Here is a 24,828-nt window from a genome sequence, read left to right as displayed (position 1 = left end):
GAGATTGGGTGTGGTAAAAAAATCTTTCTTGTCCATAGAAAGGTTTGTCAACCCCTGGCACAGGCTGTAGAGCATAGTGGTGGTATCATCACTCCTGAAGGCATTTATAAGATGTGTAGATGTGGCATAGAGGAATATGGTAGACTTGGCAATGCTGGGTAAGCAGTTGGACTCAATAATTCCAGAAGTCTTCCTCAATCTTGATGATTCTACGATTTGGTTTATTCATGCTGACACTCTCAAAAATTAATATTTACACTATCATTGATAAGATCACCTGAACAGAAAATGTTGCCAAAAAAACATATGAAAGGTATTTGAAAATCTCTGTTCCATGATCAGATAAGCACATTTGCATAGTTTATTACACATGAAAGTAAAGCCCAGCAAAGTTTCCAACATAAATCATACCACTCTGTGAAGGCACTAATGCCCCCACATTGAAATGAGAGACACATCCGCTACAGCAGATCAGCTAAAACTAGATGTTACTTGTATGTACTGTACTCCGAGATAACCATGAAGCTATGACACTTCCACAGACCCAAATTCTCTAAATCAAAACAACACTGGATTACAACTACACAATTACCACCACCACAAATAATTTTTGCATTTCCAAGTACAATCATACCAGTATGTGTTTACCCATCAATCTTTGAAATTACACACATACAAGGAATTTAAAAGAAACAATAAATTGAAAATCTGTAAAGAAACAGAAAAGCAATTTCGGAGCAATTAGAAAGTCACAGTTCCACAGCCACCTTGCCACAGGCATTTCCCCAAAACCACACAGAAATACTTGTATCTTGATGGATGTAAGACTAGTCTATACTTCCTTGCTAATGTTTTGTAACAAATCTGTATGCAGAATAACCTCTACCAAAAATCTATTCTGGTGGTACATATCTCATTCCAATGTAACTTATTAGAAAATACAATGTTGTTCTTCTCAAAAACATTGGTTATGTACTTGCTAAAGTCTTGTTTAGTTACTGTTGCACAGTACTGTCTGTGATTTTATTTCCCTTTAGAAAAATAAAAAGTTCAAATAAGTAAATAATTAATGAACAGTAAGAACCTTTTATTCCAAAGCCATTCATGCATTATTCATTGATATTTTTTACAATAGGTATATACTTCACTATGTATGAAAGCACCACTTTTAGAGAGGCTTTGCCTTTCAAAACAGCTGCTTTAATAAAATGATTATATGAAAAAATATCATTAAAAACTCGAAAAATCTCTCCTAAGATCTGAAATTATTAAACACAATAATTGCAAAGCAAGATTAATTTAATTTCAGTGTAAACCTCTTCATCTCTTTAGAAATTAATGATCACATATACAGAATGTCCATATAATGCTGTTTAACCTAAATTCTAAAGTTACTGAATGTATATTACAATTTAAGCTTACTTATTAAGGCTCAAAGTTGCAAATGTTTTGTTAGCTAAAATGACTACTTGCAGAATAAACGTGTGTGTAGGAAATGAGAAAGCTAGTAAATCTGAAGTTGTATTTTTCTATGGAATTTAATCTCCATTCTTACAGTTATTAGATTACATAGACAATAAGACTACAAAATTAATGCACTGTCCTAAGTAGATCACATTACTTTTCAAGCAGATTGATTCTGTAATATTGCATACATTCAAACAAAATCTCATCATTTGAAAAACAAACAGGAAGGAAAATACAGTAGAAGTGCAAACCTGACCTATCTCTAATCTTTTCTTTTCAAACCCAGGCTACTCAAGAATCTTCAACTAATTATTCCATTTTATTGATGGCATTTTTCCCAAGGGAAGTTATTTAAAAAGTTTAACCCCTGAGCAAGTCATGGCTTCTCCTGCCTTTGAAAGTGTCAAGTGCATTGATTATAACTGCAGGAAGTGTTACCTTCTACCCAGAGAATCTCACCCTACACAATCTTAAACACTGTCTCTCTCCCAAAATGGCTTTGATTCAGCAATTCAGACCGCTTCAGCTGATATTAAAGGCAGAAGCACCACAGAAAAGGGATCAGCAGTTAAAACGAAATACAAAGAGGAAAAGGCCCAGATCTTGAATATAGTACCACAAAGCTTGAGAGAAAAGCAGATTTGAAAAAGACATCAGAGTGACTAAAAAAAGAACAACATGACAGAAATTAAACAAGATTTTTATGTTCCCCTTCTATGCATTTAAACTCATCTCAACCTCTATTGAAATTCTGATCATACCCAAACCCCAAGGCTTTTGACATACTTTCAAAAATCCACACCCCTTCTTACTCTTTTTTAAGTCCCCAGAGTCACTGTTGGGTATCCAACAAGTTGAATGGGGGGGAAGAGTCATGGTGTGGAAAGGAAGAATCCTAATATGCATATGATAAAAAAGGCAATTTCAACTCATATTCAACTTTTTTCTTAAAATGATGGTAACTATTTTAAATTTTCACTGTGTGTCCTTAACCTAATACTTATCCAATTAAAAAATGGCTGAAATAGTTTTACTGGAGAAAAAAATAATTTCAAGCCACATTAATCCAATTCTTATCTTGAACAGTGATTTTCTTAGGTCAGTGACAAAGTAAAAGTAAAATAATGCAAAGTGCTACTAGAGTCTAAAACACAACAACCAGCAGAATAAAAGAAGACAAAGCTATCTCTAAATATCTCTACATTATCAAATTATGTAGCCCAGAAAACTGTAAGAATGTAATATACACAATTAATAAAACAATGGCAAATGTATCTGCAAAAGGATGCACTAAACTCCAAAGAGACTTTTAGAATTTCAAGTGTGGGTTTTTTTTCCAGTTCAGTCATGACAGGGCCAGAAGGTAATCATACATCTGCCATGATGCAACAAGCAGACCTGTCTTCTGTCAAGAGCTGAAATCATAAAGGAATAAGCTGTCGTTAGCAACCCCTCTCCAAACAGTAGAGCTGTCATCTCATTGTTTTCCTCTGTTGGCATGGGGGTTGGTGTGGGTTTATATACCCTGTCAGCTCAGTATTAGTCTAAGCTTTTAACCTTTTCTTGATTTTTTGACTTAATACTTTAACTCCTATACAGCTTATCATGTATTACTATGTATTTTGTGATCAAATTATATTGCTTTCAACTGTGCAAACTTTCCCTCTTATCTGCTTGGTGACTAGAATTTGAGAGATTATTAACCCTACAAAAAATGTTTTTGAATTAATTAAATATAGTGCTTTTCAAATTTTATTTCCAGGATATGGTGGATTTAAAACCAATTAGATGCAACTCATTATTTACATTGTGATCACAATAATACATTGTGATTTGTGTTTATGTTTTTAGAAAGATCTCAAAAGATCATCCAAAAACTTTTAAGTTTTCTTAGTATAATTACAACAAAAGCAAGAGTTTTAAACACAGGTTTTCTCTGCTAAACAGGACTTGACAAGCAACATTAGTTCTGTGGTCTAATAGAATGAATAAGTCAAGTATATCACAGTCAAAAAAGTAGCATTTGAAATAAAACAGTATAGCAAATTACTGCCCATTTTAGTGAAAGTCAATGGTTCAGTAATATATTAGAAACCCCAAAAAAGATTATGATTGCTCTGGCACTGTAACTGACCATTAATAAATACACTAGGTATTTTAACATCCTTCTGCAACAATACACATAGAAGACATAAAAGGCACATGAATATTAGTATTCTGTAGCAGAACTAATTGCAGAGAAATATCAGTTGGGTTTTTTTCCCCAGAAAGTGTCACTTGCCCTTATTACTGATACTATGCTAAGTTTGTATAAACTGTAAAACCAAACCAAAAAGTATGTTTGTCTAACAAGATATTCTATACTTAGAAGTCAGACTGAAAAGTTTTTCAGTGATAATTTTTGGTAGTGTAATTTAAAATTAACATAATTTCTGGCCAACAATATGTAAATATCCACTATTGAAACTGACTGATTTTTATGAAGTGGAAAGAGAAAACACAAGAGTATGTGTTTTCATACTAGTTACAAACCATTAAGACTACTAAATCACATAAAATTCATAGTGGGAAAATTTACTGCTGTTACACTGAACGATTTTGTTGTTCCATTCAACTGCCTTACAAAACTAATGACATATTACTGCATGCTGACAAAAGTAATAACCCTCACCAATTCTTACTAAATATTGCCAATCTGACAGTTTTGTACAAATGAATGACAATATTTTGACCAAAGAGAACAGAGATTGTAAAAAAAATGAAGAGCAAGATAAACACAACAGACAACTGAAGCTGAAAACCATGTTTTACCAGTTATTAAGGAAACATTTCCACAGCTAACACCCATCTGATGCAAAGATTTGGCTTTTTGCTTGTTCATATAAAGTTAGATTTTTAGGTGCTGCTCTATTTCTTCTGAAAAACTCGTCCAGGTTCTTTGAAGAACCTATTTTCCAGCTATATGTCAAGTATCAATTCTCCTTTAAATAATAATACAAGAATCTAAGATACCTTAATAACTGAATTTTATATATGGCAGCAATTCTTTGATGGCTTTTAATTTTTCTTTAATAAATACGTGACAGTTGCTGTGGTTGAACTTTATTAGCATCTCTGCAACCACAGCTATCACAGGTAATAAAGGTACTGAATTTTCAAAGACTCAAAAAACACCCAGTGTTTCTCTGTACTTATGCAGTAAGCTGATATTCCCTAGAGGAGAGGTATCAAAGACAGTAGTACTCCCAAACTCTTCACTATGTCCAACCAGGGCAAGCTGAGTTTCTGCTTCTCCAGTGAACAATCTCCTCTCTAAGTATAACAACTTCAGCTTCTCCTTCTCTAACAAAGTGAACAAGGGAGCACCTCAACAGCCATTATTAAACCAGGACCATAAAATGTTTCATTCTTGACATCCCAAGTATATGACCTCCTCATTAAATTGAAGAATTTGCCTCTGTCTTTCATCACCTTTTCCTGACACTACTTCAGTTACTGTATGCATGGTTAAACAATAACTGATCTGAGAAGACTCTCACTGTACAAACCTGGATAAGCCATTTAGGCCAAATATATTACAGGCAGATTAAAATTAGTCTTTTAATCTACATTTATTTATTTATATAATTTACAATTATTTTTTTATAAAAAGTGGAATATCTTCAGAGCAGAATTCTCATTATAAATTGAATAGTCTGCTCATTCCCAGGGAGGAGGGACTTGAACTTCTGTCTCTCATGCATCAGACAACGGTTTCTGTCAAAAATCAGTTTTTTGAGAGAAAGTTTCAGTAGAAAATTTCTACTTTAACAAAATAGCAAATCTATGCAGTATTTTTGTACTGTATTTACAGGACATTGACAGTCTCTTTTGTTTTAAATATCTTTTTAGTTAGTATTTGTTTTAATTTAGCTTTTGTTACATTCTCACTGCCTTACTAGCATATTTTTCTTCTTCATACTTGTTTTTCTAAAACAGGTTTTGTCCTACCACATTTTAATGTGTTTTCCACATTATGTACAGTTTTCTCCCTCCTTCTTTTTCTACAGTCTGTTCTCTATCTAGTAGCTTATTTGTTCTCTTCATATTCATTCATATTTCAACATTTCTTTTACACTATCAAGTTTGAATTTTCAAATTAACACAATAATGCTATCTCTTCACATAAACCCTTGTCAACTAGTCACAATACCTCTAACACAAAAGATTGAATATACACAATAGGGCTAGATATAAAACACGGAACAAGAAGCATTACCTACAGGAATTGCACAGATGAAAAGAAAAACATATTTCTAGCTACCTGAATTCCCACCAGGATTTTTCTCTTCGAATCTTTTCTCTGTAACTTGCAGGAATTCCAAAATACCAGAATTTTAAAATACAAAATTTTAAGTCCATACATTGCTCCCTTGCTCCACACATGCTTCAGAAGTGAGGTTTCTTAATTCTTTTTTCCTCAAAAGTGTGCATCAGAGAGAAATAGTTTCTACTCTTCCCTTAACTTCCTGTTTAGAAGTATCAGTTCATCCTCCTCAATCCGCTGCTCACTGATAACCCCAGCTGCTACATCCCTGTTTTCAGTTTTTCTAAGAATTGAACTGAGAAGAGAAGCAAAGAAAAAAGCAGAAAAGTTGTGAGGTTTGGCCTACTTAGAGGGTGGATTTTTGCTTGTGTGCATTTTTTGTTTTTGAAAAGCAGGTATTTCTGAATTAGCTCCTGCACATAGGACATTCAAGCACTACATCTGTAATTCTCAATTTTAATTTTTTTAATTAGAACCTTATCTTCAGCAAATGTTTTAAGCTGGCTGCAATGTCTGCATGTGTTGCTAAGTCACATTAGATCATGGGAATTTTCAAATCCTACATATCATTATCCACTTCAAATTCACAAAAGTCTATTAGAAAAAAAAAAATCCATGCTCTCTTGTCACCAGCACTGATGCTTTGGTAAGGTCTGCTGGCTTCATTCAAGAATGAGACCTCTCCTTAGAAGAAACACAGAAAGATCTATGAAAATAATTCCCTCCTTCAAATAATGTTGCATGAGGGATTAGCACAATTTTCATTCAGGCTATTTACCATCTAGGCTAGTTATTTGCATTTCGTAAGTGACATGACTAAATCAACTAGAGGACTGAATACCAGAAATGGATGCAATTTTTACCATTATTTTTATCATATGGAGTCCTTACACGCTACCTGCCTCTACACTCTACCTCTTTCTGCATTTAGAAATGTAATTTATATGATCTGTGTCTTAAGCTGACACAGATACCCCAGCTTGTATCTATATATGTACTCACTTTTTAGTCAAAACCAAATGATTCTAAATACTTTCAGTGGGGTCCAACTTCCATAAAATATTGCCTTATCTAACCAGACACACAACCAATTCCTTGTACAGGGATTACAGGATACAAAACGATAGCAACACATTTAATGACATAACTGAATTTGACTTAACACAACTGAATACAAAAAAAGTCACTGTAAATAGTATGTGTCCTAAGCATGTAGTACACTTATCAGAATTTTAAGGTGCACAAAAAGGGACAGTTAGTTTTACAGTAACTGGAATTACTGAACTAAAGAGAACTACAAATTTAAAAACCATATTAAGGAAAAACTCAAAGATAAGAGCACAAAGTTTGACATACCATTGTTATTCAATTATTACATTTTTGTAAAAACATTTTCTCACCCAACAACTGGGACTTATCTTGTATTGTTTTTTAAAGAAGCATTCAAAATGTGGAGATAAATAGTCTGGTTTTAAGTATAACAGCCATTTGAGAAAACAGAGGTTTGATCTCTGTCATACTGGCACACATCACTGCACAAAATAAATAAAAATAACAAAAGAGAAAAAAAATCTCCTCAACTAGAAATGACGCTTTAAAATGATCTGTTAAATAAGTGTTAGTATCCCAGTTTGAAATACTCGGTCTCTCATTTTGCCCAAGGCAGCAGCACCTCTAAGAACGAACAAAAACGCAAATATGTAAGCACTGTACAAAAACTGAAGTAGCTACAGCTATTTGGATTTCTTGGGAAATGTTTTGGAACCAGCACTAGAAGTCCCATACTGGACCTACCATACTGGACCTATTGTAATGCATCCAATAATCCTGAGGTACTTTTTGCTCTGTCTCTATCTGAATCTTGATTTAAATTAATGAAAAACAATGTTAGGAAAAGATAAGCCTCACTTTCACAGGGCTAGGTTTCTTTTTCTCATGAAGTATAGTCTGGTGCTTTGATAGTGAGTGAAAGAAACAAAAAATAACTTAATGGCCTAATGTTTTTATATGTTGTCTTTCTTTGTTTTATTGAAACAAGCACCATTTTTAATCCTGAATACTTTAAAGACAGCTGCAAAAATTATCCATCAATCACAAAAATTAATCACTTAGCAAAATATGTAACAGTAACAATGACAACACTGATATTTAGAGAAGAATATTAGCTTAACTTGGCAAATATAATACAAACAATGAGTCCTAAAAAAGCTCTTCTAGTGTTTACTACTAAGTAAGTTTCCTTTAGGCAGTAGGGCACATATGATTAATTACTCCTGCAATGTTCCAATGACAAAAACATAACACAAACTGTCCACTGTCTCTCAAATAGATTTAACAAAATAGTGTCAACAACATGTGAATGTCTTCAATTGTCAAATATTGATAAGTAAATACCAAAATGAGCTAGTATTTAGTGCAACTCTGAAAAAGACAGTATCTTCAATAAATTCAATATATTTACAAGCCCAGTAAAAACACTGCATGTTATCATGAAACTTCATGTTACCATTAGATTACAGCAGTCATTGAGCAATAATATGTACAAATTAAATTAAATATAAAAGAAAACAATCTAAATTATAACAAATTTCCGTATTGCCTCCTGCTGCATTGCATCACCTACTAAGGACTCTTGTCATAGTATCTGCCATATTAAACTACATGGCATGCCCAACACAGCAACGACATGCAACTAAATTTTATTTTACTGCAAGACAGGAACTTGGTTCCACCAGAAGAAAGTTCCAACAAAACAAAAAAGGTATTCCCATCACAAATACAATGATCACACAGTAACATATAGAATACGGATTAAAAAATTAAAACACCACAGGTTCACAGTTCTTCATGCACATGCACACACGCACATCCACAGCACACTTTTTGCATCCTGAACTTTCACTTACCTCAATAGCTCTCTTTATGTATGGTATCTGTGTCCCACTGTCCAGATCTTCATTAATTATAAGTCTCCTAGCCCACTGACCAGCTCTAACAACGCCATTACCATGAATTAGGACCAACAGCTTGTCAGGATTTACTAATGCATCTTCACTCATAAAGATAAAGCTCTTTGGTTCAGTCTCAATTGCATCAACCTGCAATTACAGACAACACACATTTTAATGCATCAATATAATTCTTTGAAAGAACACTGTTAGTTACAAAGTTATCTACCAAATTTATATTAAAACATTCACCATTAAACAACCATTTCAATGCATGTGTGCCCAGGACTAAATAAAAATAAAGCAAAATATGCAACATAACTTTGAAATACATAAACATACCAAATTTTAGAACAGCATTCCAAGGGACATTTAAAATTAAGAAAAGGGGTAAAAGGTGTGCTAAAGCTTTGAAACATCAGTTGTTTACAAAAATTATAGGAAAGGAAGAAAGTCCATAAATGAGCAATTGGGGGGGGCAAGAAGGAAGGGAGTAAGTGATTTCTCACCTCTGATATGCCTGAAGCAACAAAAAGTTCTTACATTGTAAGAAAAAGAAAATAAAGCCTGGAGAGCTCCAAATCAGCCACCTCAACATACATACTTCATAAGCTACGTATAGGAACCAGTACTATAAATTTGTCTGTTACAAATTTAATAGGACAGGTCCATTAAAATATACAAATCCCATTTGGTTCTAAATAATAGCTTCATTAATAGTCCTCTGTACCAGGGTCAATGCTTAGCTACTTTGCGGTAGGAAGAGACCAACAATTAGCCTTGATATTCAGCAAATTGCAATCTAATAGTACATTTTGTCTTTAAAGAGAATAAAGCAGCACTTTTTGTTCACTACAAACTAAAGTTTTTACACTTGGTTTAGCAACCCTGTCTCAAGACAAAAGAACTGTCCTGATGTAAACACCATGAGGGCAAAACAAATCCTCATGTTCTCAAACCTGCTTCTTCTCCTTCTACTATATGAATACACAGAACAGAAAGAACAAAACAGGCACATCTCCCACTCCTACTATACTCCACACCCCTCCACCCCCACAGCCTAAAACTGTCCAGCTGCTAGGAACACTCTGCAACAGAGAAGAAACACAGATCAGGTTATGATCCCCATGTCGAGAAAGAAGGAATTGGCTATTTGGATTAGTTTTGGTAGTTTTTTCTCATATATATGGGTATGTATTCTTAACTACCCTTATAGTAGGAAAAATTAATTCTGCATGCATCTTCAGACTTTTTTAATGTAAACCCAACAAAATGTTTTTTTAAATTAAGTCAATGAGGCCACTTAAACAAAATAAATTTGCAAATGAAAGAATAGTCATGTCTCTCTTCAGTATTTGCCATCACACTGAAGACCTTATTCCCCTGCTCCAAAATAAAGTAACATCTCACATGCCTCAGGGTTTGCAGAGGAAATGCACTCACTTTCTCTCACACTGTGCAAAAATAGAGAATATGATAAAGAGTATGTGCTATTGAAAACACTGGGGCTACAGTCAGATCATGCTGCTGCTTCTGAAATAGCAGTACTGACACCTTAAAAGTTGAAACAGATCAGGTAAAAAGTCAGCCAACACTGAATCTCAGATAGTATCTGGCAATATGTAATTGACTTCTACCCACGAAGTGAATATTTACAACACTATACTTGGGGAAGAAAAAAGTGAATTTTGCATTTCAGACTAATAGGTTTAGTTTAGTAGGTTTTAGCACTTATATCACTTATCTTATAAGCGCCAAAGTTTATATTGTAGTATATAGGAATTAACAGCACTTAGTGGTCATATGTACTAGAAGATATAGCTAGTTACCATTTCTGCAAATAAGTTAATTTTAAAAAACAGCAAAAAATATCTACCAAGATCATAAAAAAATAATTTTAAGTCTTTTCCCAAAACTAAACATAGTTAGAGACTTTTTGTTGAGCTAATTTACCTTCAAACAGCAGTAATTTATTAGATCCAGCTTTCACTAAAGAATGCATGTAAATATCATTCCTATACACAATCTTACTTTACTGACAGATCAACATGGAGCACCATTTAATGCCAGACACATGGAGGCCACATAAAATACTTTACAATTATTAGCCACTTGTTCCTCTGGACCTACTCAATGTCACTGATTTCTGATCACTTAAATCTAAAGTGAATAAATACAGGAAAATGTTTTTTAGATTAGTTTAACAATTTCATTCAACATTATTATTTACAGGTGAAAATAATTCCAGTAATCTGTAGCTAGGCATGCCAAACCTATCTAAATTATAATGATAATTTACTGTTTAAAACTACAGTTTAATTTTCTTTTTCTTCGACTTTTTTCTCAATGCATAATAATTCCTTAAAATTTATGAATGTAGGCAGCTATGGTAAGATCTCTACATATATTATGAGATTCTTAATGTTTTTAAACAGTGAACTGCCTTTTTCCGTATGATTTCTGTCTCAAATGAGTTTTCCCCTACACAGTAGTACCAGTCAATAAAATATTTCAGCAGCACACTAATTAGTATTATGCACAGCTGTTGTGAATATACAGATGCTTGAAATCTACTCTTATTGTCATCCACGCTACGACATCAACAATTAGCCTTTACTAACCCAAGATCTATGAGAGCTGACAGGGTTCCAGGAGCAGGAGTCTTTATTCTATATATTGGAGTTTTATAAGATTGAATGTTGAAAAGGGAAGAAAATCCATAAGTACTTTTCTTCCACAATTATTTTTCTTACTAAGTATTTTTCTTATTTCAGTTGAGAAACATGACAAAAATTATGAGCCTTGAGCCTACAAAGTAGGTATAAACTGTAGCTGGAGGAAGAACATGGCAAATAAGTGGAATTGAAACTGATAAGACTCAAAAAAGATTGTGAGAATTGTGAGCAGCTGATGGAGAGAAAAATCTGCTCATTTGCTTCCCAAGATGAAAAGTTCTGTGTGTTTCACCATAAACCTCACTAACTTGCTTTAGTTAAAGTCTTCACAGTATTGAGAATCCCGATTTAGAATTTTTCAATCTAAAATGTAAAACTAAGAAATAATTCTTCTATGAACTTTTACCTATTGAAGTGAAAGTGGAAAGCACTGATAACTGAGAAGATTCTATGAAGTGAGACATTTCAGTGCCATTGCCAACTAAACATGTGTTCTGTTTTCAGCTAGGATAGAGTGAATTTCTTCTCAGTAGCTGATAAAATGCAGTGTTTTGGCTTCAGAACAAGAATGGTATTGATAACATTTAGGTATAACACTGATATTTTGGTTTTCTGCTAAGTTGTGTTTATCCAAAATCAAGGACCTCCCTTTTCTTGTCTCATGCTCTGCTAGTGAAAAGGTATGCAAAATAAACTTGGAGGGAGCACAGCTGGGACAGGTGCCCTGAACTGGCAAAGGAATATTCCACACCCCAGAATACCATGCCCAGGATATAAAATATAAACTAGGGGGAGTTACCTAGAAGCATGGCCAATCTAGGTTCGGGAATCTGGAGTCTGGCATCTGGCATTGCACATCATTTTTTTTTGTGTGTTATTTTTATCATTTACCATTATCACAGTATTTTACGTCACTTTAGGTTATTAAACTGTTTTTATCTCAGCTAACAAATTTTATTTTGATTCTCCTCCCCATTCCACTGGTGTTCAGAGAAGTAAAAGGAGGGTTGAGCAAGCAGCTGCATGGTGCTTAATTTCCAGCCAGGCTTAAGACCACTACATGTTACTAATTATTTAAACTTCCATCTCAGGCTTCCCCAGAAGCTGTTAAAGATGCAGTTAATTTAGAAGCACACTCCACTTGCCCTCAACAGCTAAAGAAGAGCAAAGATCAATCACTGATTATGCCACTAAAACTAGAGAAATACAAATACTCCATCTGGCTAAAAAAATTGCTGTCTTCTTTTTACTACTAACATAACCTTCAATGGAGAGCAAAATAAAACTTTAGAAGCAGTAACTGAATGGCCTCTCCCTTAATATGAGACTCTTTATTAAAATGTTCATGTCCAGTAGTACTTGTTGAACATTATTAGAAGTACAGTGCTTTACAGTAACAATAGTTCAACATGGATCTTGGCCTCCCTGTGTAGGAAAAAATGTTCAGAATTGTTCAGTTGAAGATGCTGGCATAATACAACAATGGGCAAGCTCTCCTGATCTGCCAACTGTTCTTACTTTCGTATCTGACACCAAATTAATTAATTTTTGTATCCCAAACTGAAGTTGCCACCTAAGAAAGCAAAACAATGACAAAGCAAGTTGGACTTTACACACAAAGTTGAAATTACGGAAGAAAAAACGCCATCATGCTAAACCTTTGAAACTAACATTTCCATTCCCTACTAAAATCATGCTGGAAAAAAGCCCACTCCACCTAACAGAGTCCTGAAACACATTTCAAATACTCAAAAAACACAGGACTGCCAGCTTCATTATGAGCTCACAGAAAAAGGAAAACCAATACAACAACTTTCTGATCACCTGTGATGAAATTAAAAGAAAAAAGTTTTTTGTATTCATCTCAAAAATATGCACATAAAAAAGTTGTGTGTGTATATATATATATATATGTGTGTGTGTGTGTGTGTGTGTGTATATACACACACATATAAGCCATCTTGGTCAGACCAAGGTCCAGGGTCCTGTTTCTACAACTGGCAGATTGCATAGAGAAACAGTAAAAACAGTGGTTACAGAGTAATTCTTGCCTGGCTTCGACAGCTGGTAACTTTGGAACCTTGAAGCCACAGTTTATATAACTGGGCATGCACGTTAAACAGTTCAAGGCACCTATCCCACCTTAATATTGTCAAATGGTTTTTTTGACTGCATTTATGCTTCTCTCCTTGGTAGTATTCTGTGGCAATGAGTTCCACAATATAATTGGGACATATATGAAATAATACTGTCTCTTTCAGTAGAGATCTCCTGCCTGATAATTTAAACTTGATGCCCCTTAGGTTCTCTATTATGAAAAAAGCAAAAACCCATTTCCTATTCATCTTCCCTTCACCTTTCATGATTTTATAGATTTGTCATATTCCTTCCTCAGCCATCTATTTTCCAAGCTAAAGAATCTTTGTTTAATCTTTCTTTGTCTGAAAAGAATTTCACGCCTGTGATCATCCTTGCAATCCTCCTCTGTATTTCTTTTTAATTCTTCATATCCTTTTTGATATGGTGTCCAGACTTCATGCAGTGTTTAACATGAGGGCCCATATAATGAGTGGAATGACGATGTTTTTCTGTTTTGTTCTCGATACCTCGTAATTCCTAACATCCTATTTGCTTTGAGGGTTTTTGACTGCCATTGAGCACTCACTGATGTTCTCAGAGAACTACTCACAATCACTCCAAGCTCTTTCCTGAGTTGTAATTTAGAGGCCACTGTTGTGTTTACAGAGTGAGTTATCTTCCCCATAATTTCATATTTACCAGAATTGAATATCCTGTCATTTAATCATCCAGTTATTCAGCATGAATAAATAATTTCCCCAGTCATCATAATCAGCTTTAGATTTAACTATCCCAAATAATTTTAGAAAAAAAACAGAGAAGTTTTTTAGCTTGTATTAATTCCTTTTTTCCTTTTGCTTACAGCTGTGTCAGCTCTTAGCAGCATTTACCTGGTAACAGTTTATTTCATCTGTAAAATATGAACACCTTTCTCCCCTTCTAACCAATTAACTTTAAAGGAGAGTACCTTCTCCTGTACTTTTAAAAAGCATCTGTTTGTTGACAGTTCACTGGAAATATCTGTACTCTTTTACTGACAAGATTTTTCTTCTCCATGCGATCTCTGACTCCTGCAATGAGTTCTGGATTTTTTAAAAATAAACTTGTACTAATTTTCCTTATTATTATTATTATTATTATTATTATTATTATTATTATTATTATTTCAGCACTAAGTTAAACATAAATGGGCTGTTCTGCAGCTTCATGTTTGATTTCCTATAGAATCCTAGGTTTAAAAAAAATCCCACCCTGGAATTTGTTTATTGTACAATATATTAACTTGTCCTCAGGTCTCCTCTATTGATATGACAAATTTCAGACAGCTGCTCAGAATTATATCCTGTTTAGGATAGTTAAGTGTGTGGATATTGGACAAGTAGTATTGGAATTAATTATGTTAGTTTTTCTCATTTGACCTTTGTATTCATTTTAGCTGCAATTCATCTACTGACCTTATCAGCTCTCTTTTATTATTAGTCTTTACAACTCTAACACGATCCTCAAATTTGTTTTTTCTGAATTTCCTGTAACTTACCAATACTTATACTCGCTTCTATTCTCATCCTAAAAGCTGTTTTATTACTTTTACTAGTTTCCTTTACTAGTTTCACCTAGAGGGTTCTGTGTCCTTACTTGGGAATCTGTCAGTGGTGATTTAAACCCAGCTTTTACACAGCTTTAATTTTTCAACTTCCAGATACTTTGTTTCAATTTTTCACTTTTGTATATGCCTTTGTAACTTACTTTTGATGGTGAGGGCTGGCTACACATAACAGCCATTCCCGAAGAACAGTACTTGTACCTCATGAGATTTTTTCCACAACACTCACAATTAGACACCTGCAGATTTTGTGCTTTCCTCTTTGGCTCCAAAATGCAATTAAATTATGACACTTCACAGAACTTGAAAGTAATACATTTGAGAATAGCTTAACTGTATTACTGAACAACTGTGTCCATTGTCACTACACAATTTCTAAATACAAGTAAAGAGATTAATCCACAAGTGGGAACTTGCCAGGACCATTTGTCTTCCAAGCCAAGAAACCTAAACCTTAGAGCCACACAGATGAATCACCACAGGTGTGACATAGGTGATGGAGGTACTGTAATACTTATCCCGAGTTTCTTCATCTTCATGCTTGGGAGCTAATTGACCAGCTTTACCACTGCCCTACTTACACGCATATTCTTCATATTATTTTTTAAGAATCAAAGAAAGTTCTATAGCCTTAAAATGCAGATTCGAAGTTTATAAAAGACAGCTTCACAGTGTCACAGATGAACTGTGACATGGCTTGAGAAGTTTTTTGATACATTATATTTCTGGAAGTACTTTTTGGACCAAAACTTCACCAAGAAAGAAAATCCGCCAAAAAGGTGGAGATCATAACTAGCACTGCACCAGGCAGATTGGCATGATGAACCCAATCCTATGTCTGTCTACACAGAAAAATCTGAAGTGGGGAAATGGTATCTCAGTCTTGGCTCGCAGGGCATTGGTGCAAGCACCAGGCTAGGATATTCCCTTAGATTTCTCTGGGAACCTTGTAGCTCAGCTCCTTCTGCTGTGACCATGAAACACTGAAAAAGTCCTTCTAGGAAACTACAAGTAGTTTGGTCAGGTCATCAAAACATTCCCTAAGCAACATTCAGGGAATGGAAATGGGAATAGTGAAATCTTACAGAACTGTTAAGGCAAAAGACCTTTTCCTTCCATAGCCTAAACAGGTTTTCCTTGACTGAATATGAAGGTTCCTCTGAGAATGACAGCAATTCAAAAGATTTCAAAGAGCATAGGAATAATCCTTCATAATGATGGAAAATCTACATAGTGCTGTCACACTCCAGTCTCCCCTGCGCTCTCCAATATAAAAATACCTGAACATCATCATATCACATCACATATATTTATAAACACTTTGATATGTGGGGGAGCACTTAATCTTTTCCAAGGGTTGATTAAATATTTTCACTAAGTGACAAAAGCACTTTATATTACATGCATATTACAAATTACTGAAAAAGCATTTTTTAAAAAATGACTTTGAGTATTTTACTGATATTGAATGTGAATGTAGTCTTCTGCCTGCAAAGACACTTCTGTTCTCTACATCTGTAGACATCTCAAAATACCCACAAATACTTTTTCTGAAAGCTTATAGTGCTCCTATTAAAAGCACCACATTTTGAAAATTCTGGTATGTGGTAAGGTAAGGAAGGCTCAGTTGGAGAAATCAAACACATGAGAAATGAGGTGGAACCACATCTCCAGATGCAAATCGCAAAGGCAGTGTCCTGAAACAATGCCCTGCACAGAGCCCTGGCACACCTTGTCTTTATATGAATATGGGATCACAGGCTATGCTGGGTACAGATTCAAAAAACAAATGCCCTTGGAAAAATAAATTATACTTACTGGAAGAGTTACTTTCTTCAAGTGGCATTCGTTCTGCAGTAGTTCATAAATGTATTTAGTAATGATCTGGAAGAAAAGAAAAAAATAGAATGCCACCAGAAACTAAAACATGTACAATAATGACATATGCAGGAAGACAACTTAAAGGCTAATTGGTTAAACTTCTACGACTTGTATATGTTTTGCAACTTTCCTGAATCCTCTACTGTGTAACTAATTATAGAACTTGGAGCTTAGACATAAAATTCTCTCTGTTTCACAGAAAAGACTTCTTGCCAGCACAATGGAAGGGTAACTGTACTTGTGAATCCATCATGCCCTATTGTGTGCACAATTAGGTGAATAACAACCTCAAAACTAAGGTTTATAACCAATTAATATATACTCAGGGGGGTAGAAGAAAGGCTCTCTTTGAAAGAAATACTTTTAAAGCATTTTGTCTACTAGCAGATTTCTGGAATTCTCTCCCCTCCAGGTTCACTTCATGATTTACATGGAAAGCAGATTTGTAGCCACCCTCAGCTAAGTTACTTTGCCATTTCTACTTACTGAACAGGGGAGGTATGGATCAAAGATTGCTGAATAGAAGAAAACCCCATACAGATTACCCACTATGCAGGAGTTTATGTCTGTTTTCTCCATAGAGGAATAAAACTGAAATTTCAATCCTGAAACTAAAGGTATCACTTCAGAAAGGAACAAAATTAAGAAAGAAAAAAACCAAAAACCAAACAAAACACCAAAAAAGCCCACAAACAAAAAAACCCCAAACAAACAAAAACAACATAAAAACCCAAACAAAACCACAAAACCAAAACAAACCAAAACCCACCAGAAAAGAAGAAAGTTACAAAACCCACAAGCCACACAAAAATCAATCTTGTTGCAACAAAAGACTTGCCCTCTTGAATGTAACAAAGTTATTCACATTTCAAATTCTTACCTCCTATCCAGGGACTTTTTTTTCTGCCCTTACATATTCTAAGAAAAATGAAGATGCAGATTAAGTACTTTCTAACTATAATTAATTTGGGAATTAAACTGAGGAACAAACAGGTACTTCATCCATTTGAAGCTGTAAAAATGGTGTGGACATTACTGCCTGGATTTCAATGGCTATAAGAGTTTGAAAACAAAAGGCAAATTACAGAGGTAAAATAAAGAATTCATTTAAGAGGCTGAAATGGTGCTTGCCTTCTCTTTAAAGCTCAGGGAACAGTATTTAAATTCCACACAGGACAAGGTCTAAGTCTCAGAATATTAATACAAGAATATCATGGGTACAAGAATACAAGAATATCATCCAGATGGTATTCTTTAGATTAACACCTCAAGGCCACAATTACATCACAAATACATCTGAATTCACAGTATATTAAGCCCCAACAGAAGTATCACTGTACAAAGGTTTAAAGTGATGGCATCTTAACTACACACTATCATCCAAGCAAGTGGAAGCCAGGGTGTCATAAACTTCAAATTAAATTTTCCAAATGCACAATTACAAAAGGAAATTTCAACAAAGTCCAAAAGTTTTCATTATGTTAATGTGAGGAAACATAATATGCAAATGTTTGGAACACATATGAACAAACTGGAAGTGCTGATGAAAGCTAATTAAAAATGTTGTTATATGCTCCTCCTTTCCTCTCTCTAAAACCCAAAATCTTCATTAGGATTATAAGAATTCTTTCTGATCCTGGTCAAATACATTTATTGATAGACTTATGTTAAAAAAACTTTATGGTTTACAGATTATCAGTCCTTCTGAACATTATTATCTACACAGAAACTGCATTTGGAGAAGGAATTCAGCTGTGAGCGATAAGTTGATTTAAGACATGTTTATCCCCAAAGCAGTATGCTTGGAACATGCATACAGTGTAATTTTACCTTCAGGGGCAAACTTTTTATGGTTCACCGAAATCGACTGCAGTGTAACACCAACAAGAAAGCAGTTAAGTTCTTGCAGTCTCAAAGGCTAATGTTGTACCGACATTAAAGTGAGCATAATGATAACACAGACTACAACATAGAAATTTTGGTTTTAACTCTCAATTTAGGCCTCTACTCACTGTTAAAATGACTAAAAGAAAACTTGGAAGATAAAAACTCCTATGCAGAAAATATACTTTAACCACTTGTGAAAGTCTACCCTTTTTACATCTGTTTGCATCTATTTCTTCCATTCTCTCTCATTTATTTAGGCTGTGTGTCTTCAGAGCAGAAATAAACCTTTACTCATTTTTTCCACAGCCCATCTCAATGGGATAGTCATTCTAACTGACGCTTTATGCACCACCCTAATAAAATAAATAAACAATAAAGTGCAACACAGCCTTAAAAATGGGAGTGTTCAATCTAGTGTGCCATAGACTTAACCTAATGAATGCTTTCAATAAAAGCAAACACAAATAAAGATACAGAAGGAGAAGGCTCACATGCAAAGTCTGAGATTATCGTCTTCAGACAGCTCAGCACCTGGATGGTCTGCATTGCCAAGGGTGATTTCAGGAAAAAATTCCATTGAAAAAACCCTCAAATAAAACAACCCCTAATACTGCCCCAATCTATATATATATATATGTATGTATGTATATCTGAATGTGTGTGTGTGCATGTATGCAGCCACAGAAGGGGCTGAAGGCTTTTTTGCAGTAGATCAACATGTTTAGGGATATCCTAGCAATGGCTGGTACACTATCAGTCTTAAATGATGGAAACTGATACACAAGATTTCTTGAAGTGCCATCCAAGTCCAAAATTTTCTTGATTTGAAAACATCGCTAATGGCCAGACTTCCTGCATTCTACCATAGATGTGTCTGGAAAACTTGACGAAATTCAGTCCTGCCTAGGAAAATCTAGCAAAATTCTGTCTTATTTAGGAATACAGCAGCAAGTACAGCAAATGCTACACATCCAACACTATCGGTGGATTTTCATGCTTTTACAAGCTTCTTCTGATTTTATGGCTGATGACTTTTTTAAAAAAAAATATTAAAAAATCTTTCCTACAGGAAGCAAAAAGAAAAGCAAACAGTGTGACTATTTTCTATATAGAACTAGTTAGACTAACTATTTCAAATCTATACAATTTATATAGCCACAACCTCTCTAAGTAGCAATATTATCTTGTGCATGCTGGTGCTCTACATTTGACATCTGAAAACTATTGTAGAAACTAGTGTAGAATGTTGAGAAGTGTCTTTTGATTTCACACTCTTGCATGAGTAGGTGGTTCTGGTTACCCTCTATGAACTCTCCTGGACTAATTATCACTCAGTCACACAGCTGCTCATCACTGCAGGTATATAGAGACAGAGGCTGATCAACTCAGTCCTGCATCAATAAATCATCTGAACTATCAAGCAACAAATTGTTCAGATCCAGACATTCTCAGTGCAAACTGTAACACGTACTAGAGAGTACTACTCATGCTAGTCATGCTAACCTGGGATAGCTGCACTTTTTCTAAGGCTCTTGAAACTGGTTAGGTGTGCCAAAGCTGTAAGCAGTATACTGCACTGTAATTCAAGGTAATAAGGTGGCTGGAGAGCAGGCATCATCACTGTGTCCAAGACTACGAAGAAAAAAGAACCAACAGTAAGACCTGCCCACAGTGTATGAAATTAATTGCCTGATAAATGGAGAAGAAACTGGCAGTTATGTATTTCTTCTATGAGATACTGAAATCTTCCACCTCACATTAGAGTATTTCTGTACCTCATTCACATCCAAGTGCTGTCTATCAGGAAAATACAACCCAAATAAGACAAATATCTGAAATTAAAGCTATCAAAGTGTTCTTACTGACTGTTGAGTGAACTGGAACAAGGAAAAAAACAAACAACACAAATATAAAAAAATTCCATGCCTCTCACACCTATTCTGATAGCAAGGGAGAAATCCTGTCCAGCCATGGAAAGCCTAACATTTCAACTGTCCAAAAAAAGGTTGCACTCAAGCGGCACGATAGAGGAAATTTTCTTCCCAGAACAAAGCAGTCTCCTCTGGAAGGAAACTACATTGCTTGCATTTTAAATTGCTCTCATTGAGCAGAGGAGTCCGTATTCTGCTTTCCCTAAGCCTGAGAAACTTCTGCCCTAAATGAAATCACAGCTATTCTAATTTTGTTGCACTAAAAAAATTCCCATAATGAAGGCAAGCTGATGAGAGCAGGGACCACAGCTGACTAGAACACATACTGAGCACTAAAACCAAGTAGATTGTCTTCAGCATATTAAATGCACAAGTATCTAATCTCTGTTATCATTTCTTTATTGTAGTTTTCCTTCATCTATGGCGAACAAGGTTGAGAACCTTACACATATGGTTCAGGAGTGGAACCAACCTTCAGTGCTCACAAGTGCCTTTCTGAGGAGCTTAAAATAAATAAGTCATGATTTATGTTGGATATAACATAGAATACCCCCAGCAGTACCTTTTCAAAGTGCTAGTGGTCTCAAATATGAAAACTGCAGAGTCCAATAGCCTTATGGATAACTGGGGCATAGACCTACGTCGTGACCAGTGAGCCTTCATATGGATCCAGAAAACAGGCTATTTTCATCACAAAGAAATTAAATTTAATGACTTGGACAGAAAGCAAAAACAATAGAGAGAAGCACATTATCTTATAATGGGCCTGAGGTTTTACCCTTGCATTGTGAAATATTCTGCACAATGATAGCAGGACTGTAATGCTGCATACACTCTGCAGAGCAAAACTGAAACTACAGGTGGAAACCTAGTTGTGGTATATACAAGCATAATATAAATATGTTCTTTTAAGACTATGGTTCATAGAGAGGACTTTCTTACAGATTGTTTTCAATGAACAAAACCATTCAGAAATTTTGTTATGAGTCTAATTTGTGAAATCTTTGCAATAGAGCATCCTGAAACTACATGATAAAAAGATTCATACCTGTATAGAATTATGTGAAATTAAAGACTAAGAACTAGTGGCTGCATGTTTAAAGTTAGAAAAATCATGAAGGTAGTGAAGTCTAAATACAATTAAAAGTGGAGACAAATAACAAAGAGACACTTCAATGAATTAAGTACAGGTGGTCTTTAAACAGAGTCTGGAAAAGACCATTGAAAAAAGAATTCCCACAAAGCAAGGAGGCAATTTCAGAATAACTCAGTTTAAAATAATAACCCCTCCATTTTAAGACTGTAATACATTGAAAAAAAGCCTTGTACCACATTCTACAAGCATCATAAAAACAGCATGGCATTCATGAGGAAGAGCAGAACTGCAGCTGACCCACTAGTGAACTTTTCCATAACAGAGATTGCCAGGTATGCAGACAACAGGTCACAACTCAATGACTTGATTAATAACACCTACATCCTAATCCAGAGGAGCTGCTTCAGTACATACCACACCAAAACACATGCTGGGACTCAGTGAAGTGCACTGAGCCTTGCCCATCAAGTTCCCCTCCCACGCTGTGCTTTACAACCCAAGTCCTCTAAATTCTTTTCTTCTATCCCCCACAAATGTACTCCCACTTTCAAAATTAACCATGGCTACCCACTTGAAGATTACATACACAAATACATGCATATACAAATAGAACAACAAGCCTGCTACAGAGGGAAAATAAGAAAAAAGACCAAGTAAATTACTCAAACTTGCAAAATGTTGTCTCAAGTGAATTCTCAGCTAAAAACATACTAAAAATCAGCACAAGCCTGTATGATTTATTGCCTTTCACTTCTAACCTGGCATCTATCAGGTGTCATTGGAAATCATTACCATGCAACCAACAGTCATGGATTCACGACAGATGTGAGGAACCCCTAGGCTAGTGCAAACCACAAAGTCTCTTTTGATTTTGAAGACAATCAAATGCCACATGTTCCCCTCTTTCCCCATATGTGCATCCCTCATGACCAAAATACCAACAAGCCTGTCAAATGTCTGGTGTATGGCTAACACATGATGAAGAATAAAACACGTGACACGACAAAGGATAAGGCGCATGAGATTGGTTGATAAAGGACAGATTACATGACATCCCATGACAAAGGACAGATTACAAGACCTAGGAGAAATTATGAGGAAGCACAAGCTGTTAACCCAAGTTGTCCACTCCATTGCTTATTCCTATACACTTGTAGCAGATTTTGGGGAAAAAAAGGAAATGGACAAAACTACAGATTAAATATATCCTTCTGATGGACCAGATCCACCTCAATGGATCTGAGATTTTCCACATTATATTCCTCATCTACAGATACTCAAAACAGAAACAGAAGGCCACTATCACTATGACTACTCTTGCTATCACTTTTCACTGCTCCAAGGATTAAATATGAATGGAGACAGAACTACTCTCTCAAAGTTAAGAATGGCTACTTCCCATCATGAGTGAGATGTGTTGGCAACAACACACTTACTCAGTGGATAAGGAGGCTTCTGCCTCCAAAGATGCCAGCTTGTGAAAAAACACTCATTAAACACTCTGTCAGATCACTTTTCAATGATTTTTAAAGAGAGTTTAAAGTAAATCAGAGTGAAGAGAGTAAGAGAATCAAGCGACAATAATTTTAGTTGTATGTTTTTATGAGCGGCCAGATTTCACTGAATAATAGAGCTAGTCTATTTAAGTAGATTCTAGCTAATAAAACCTAACTACACTGGCATTTTCCTTCTTGATCAACTTCTTGGATTTTCCTAAGTCATATCATAAAAGGGGTTAGTACATTATTAGTGTCATTAGTAGTTTACTATTCCTCCAATAACATTCTGAGTTAATTGTATTTTAACCTCAATTTAATATCCTACATGAACACACATTACAGAAAAAAAGGGGAAAAAATAGAATAAAAATTCTTAGTGGCATTTTTAGTTTAGAAATCACTAAAGTCTGACCATCTCTACCCCCTACGGTATGTCACTCAGTCATAACTTCCTATACTTTAAGGAAAATGCAAGGGTTTGTTTTGCTTTCTTTAGAGATGCAAAACTAATGTGACCTTAGATTCATTAATCAACTCTCATCCTGTGACAGAACTACACTTAAAGTGTGTAACAGCTGAACATGATCAGTTCTCCTGAGAAATCCACATACAGATGTACAAATAACAGCCCTGCTTGTTCTTTTTTCGTGAAGTTGTGTCTTTGAACTTCCTATAGGACACCAAGTGATTAACCATCAGCTCCTGAGACCTCTGAAATTATTTTAAGTATTAATTTACACCTGACACAACATGTTACAATCTTTTGAATCTAAGTTTCTCAAAAATTGACCTTCCATGGGCATAAAAAGGATACTATTTTCAAATAATTTATATTCAAGGTAAGAGATTAGACTTCTCAGCGCTATTAGTCTTTTCTAATAACTTCACAGCACAGTACACAGGCTGGAGGTTTTGTAACTTATCTTAAAAACAAACAAGTATAAAACACTAGAAGTAATGTGATGACAAGTAATGGGTTTTGTTATTTTATAAAATTTTTCTCCTCATTGGTAATAGGCATGCCAGTGCAAGAAGAGAAAATAAGCACAGAGGGAAACAATCCCTATAACATACAGTAGTCTACCTACAATGCTTTCCTCTTCACAGTGTAACGGCAATAATGTTCAGTGAAACAAATGCAAAATGAACTCCAACTGACCGCCCTACAGCAAATCTCAAGTGGTGGAACTGACCTGAGGCTTGCTGCTGTGGCTGCCATAGCCTTGGTTGAATGAGCTTTATTTTGACCCTGAGGTGACAAATCTGCCAATACATCCTAATGAGAGAGGCAATGAACTTTTTGACATACTGCTCTTTGATAAACTTACCTAAGAACTGGGACAAAAAAAAAAAAAAAAAAAAAAAGCCCATCACCATTCTAGAACAAAAGACCCTAAAAGCTGAATGGACTTTCTAAAAACCCAGTTCACTGCAGGCTAAAAAAGGAAAAAAAATT

The 24,828-nt window shown here is 35.0% G+C and overlaps 1 protein-coding gene across 6 annotated transcripts in view; it reads right to left on the bottom strand.

Annotated features, from left to right (window-relative positions):
* ARB2A (ARB2 cotranscriptional regulator A) overlaps positions 1–24,828 on the bottom strand; it is a 258,117-nt gene that overhangs the window by 186,256 nt on the left and 47,033 nt on the right. For all 6 annotated transcript variants that reach the window (XM_005489617.4, XM_074533519.1, XM_014268930.3 and 3 more), the window contains 2 exons: positions 16,897–16,962; positions 8,680–8,871 (listed from right to left, as the gene is read on the bottom strand). In XM_005489617.4, coding sequence (XP_005489674.1) covers positions 8,680–8,871; positions 16,897–16,962 — 258 coding nt within the window. The remainder of the gene's footprint in view (positions 1–8,679; positions 8,872–16,896; positions 16,963–24,828) is intronic.

This window comes from Zonotrichia albicollis, chromosome Z (assembly GCF_047830755.1).
Source record: "Zonotrichia albicollis isolate bZonAlb1 chromosome Z, bZonAlb1.hap1, whole genome shotgun sequence".
Classification (NCBI taxonomy): domain Eukaryota; kingdom Metazoa; phylum Chordata; class Aves; order Passeriformes; family Passerellidae; genus Zonotrichia; species Zonotrichia albicollis.
The sequence above is the reverse complement of the archived record's forward strand: the minus strand, read 5'-3'. Positions and strand labels throughout refer to the sequence as shown.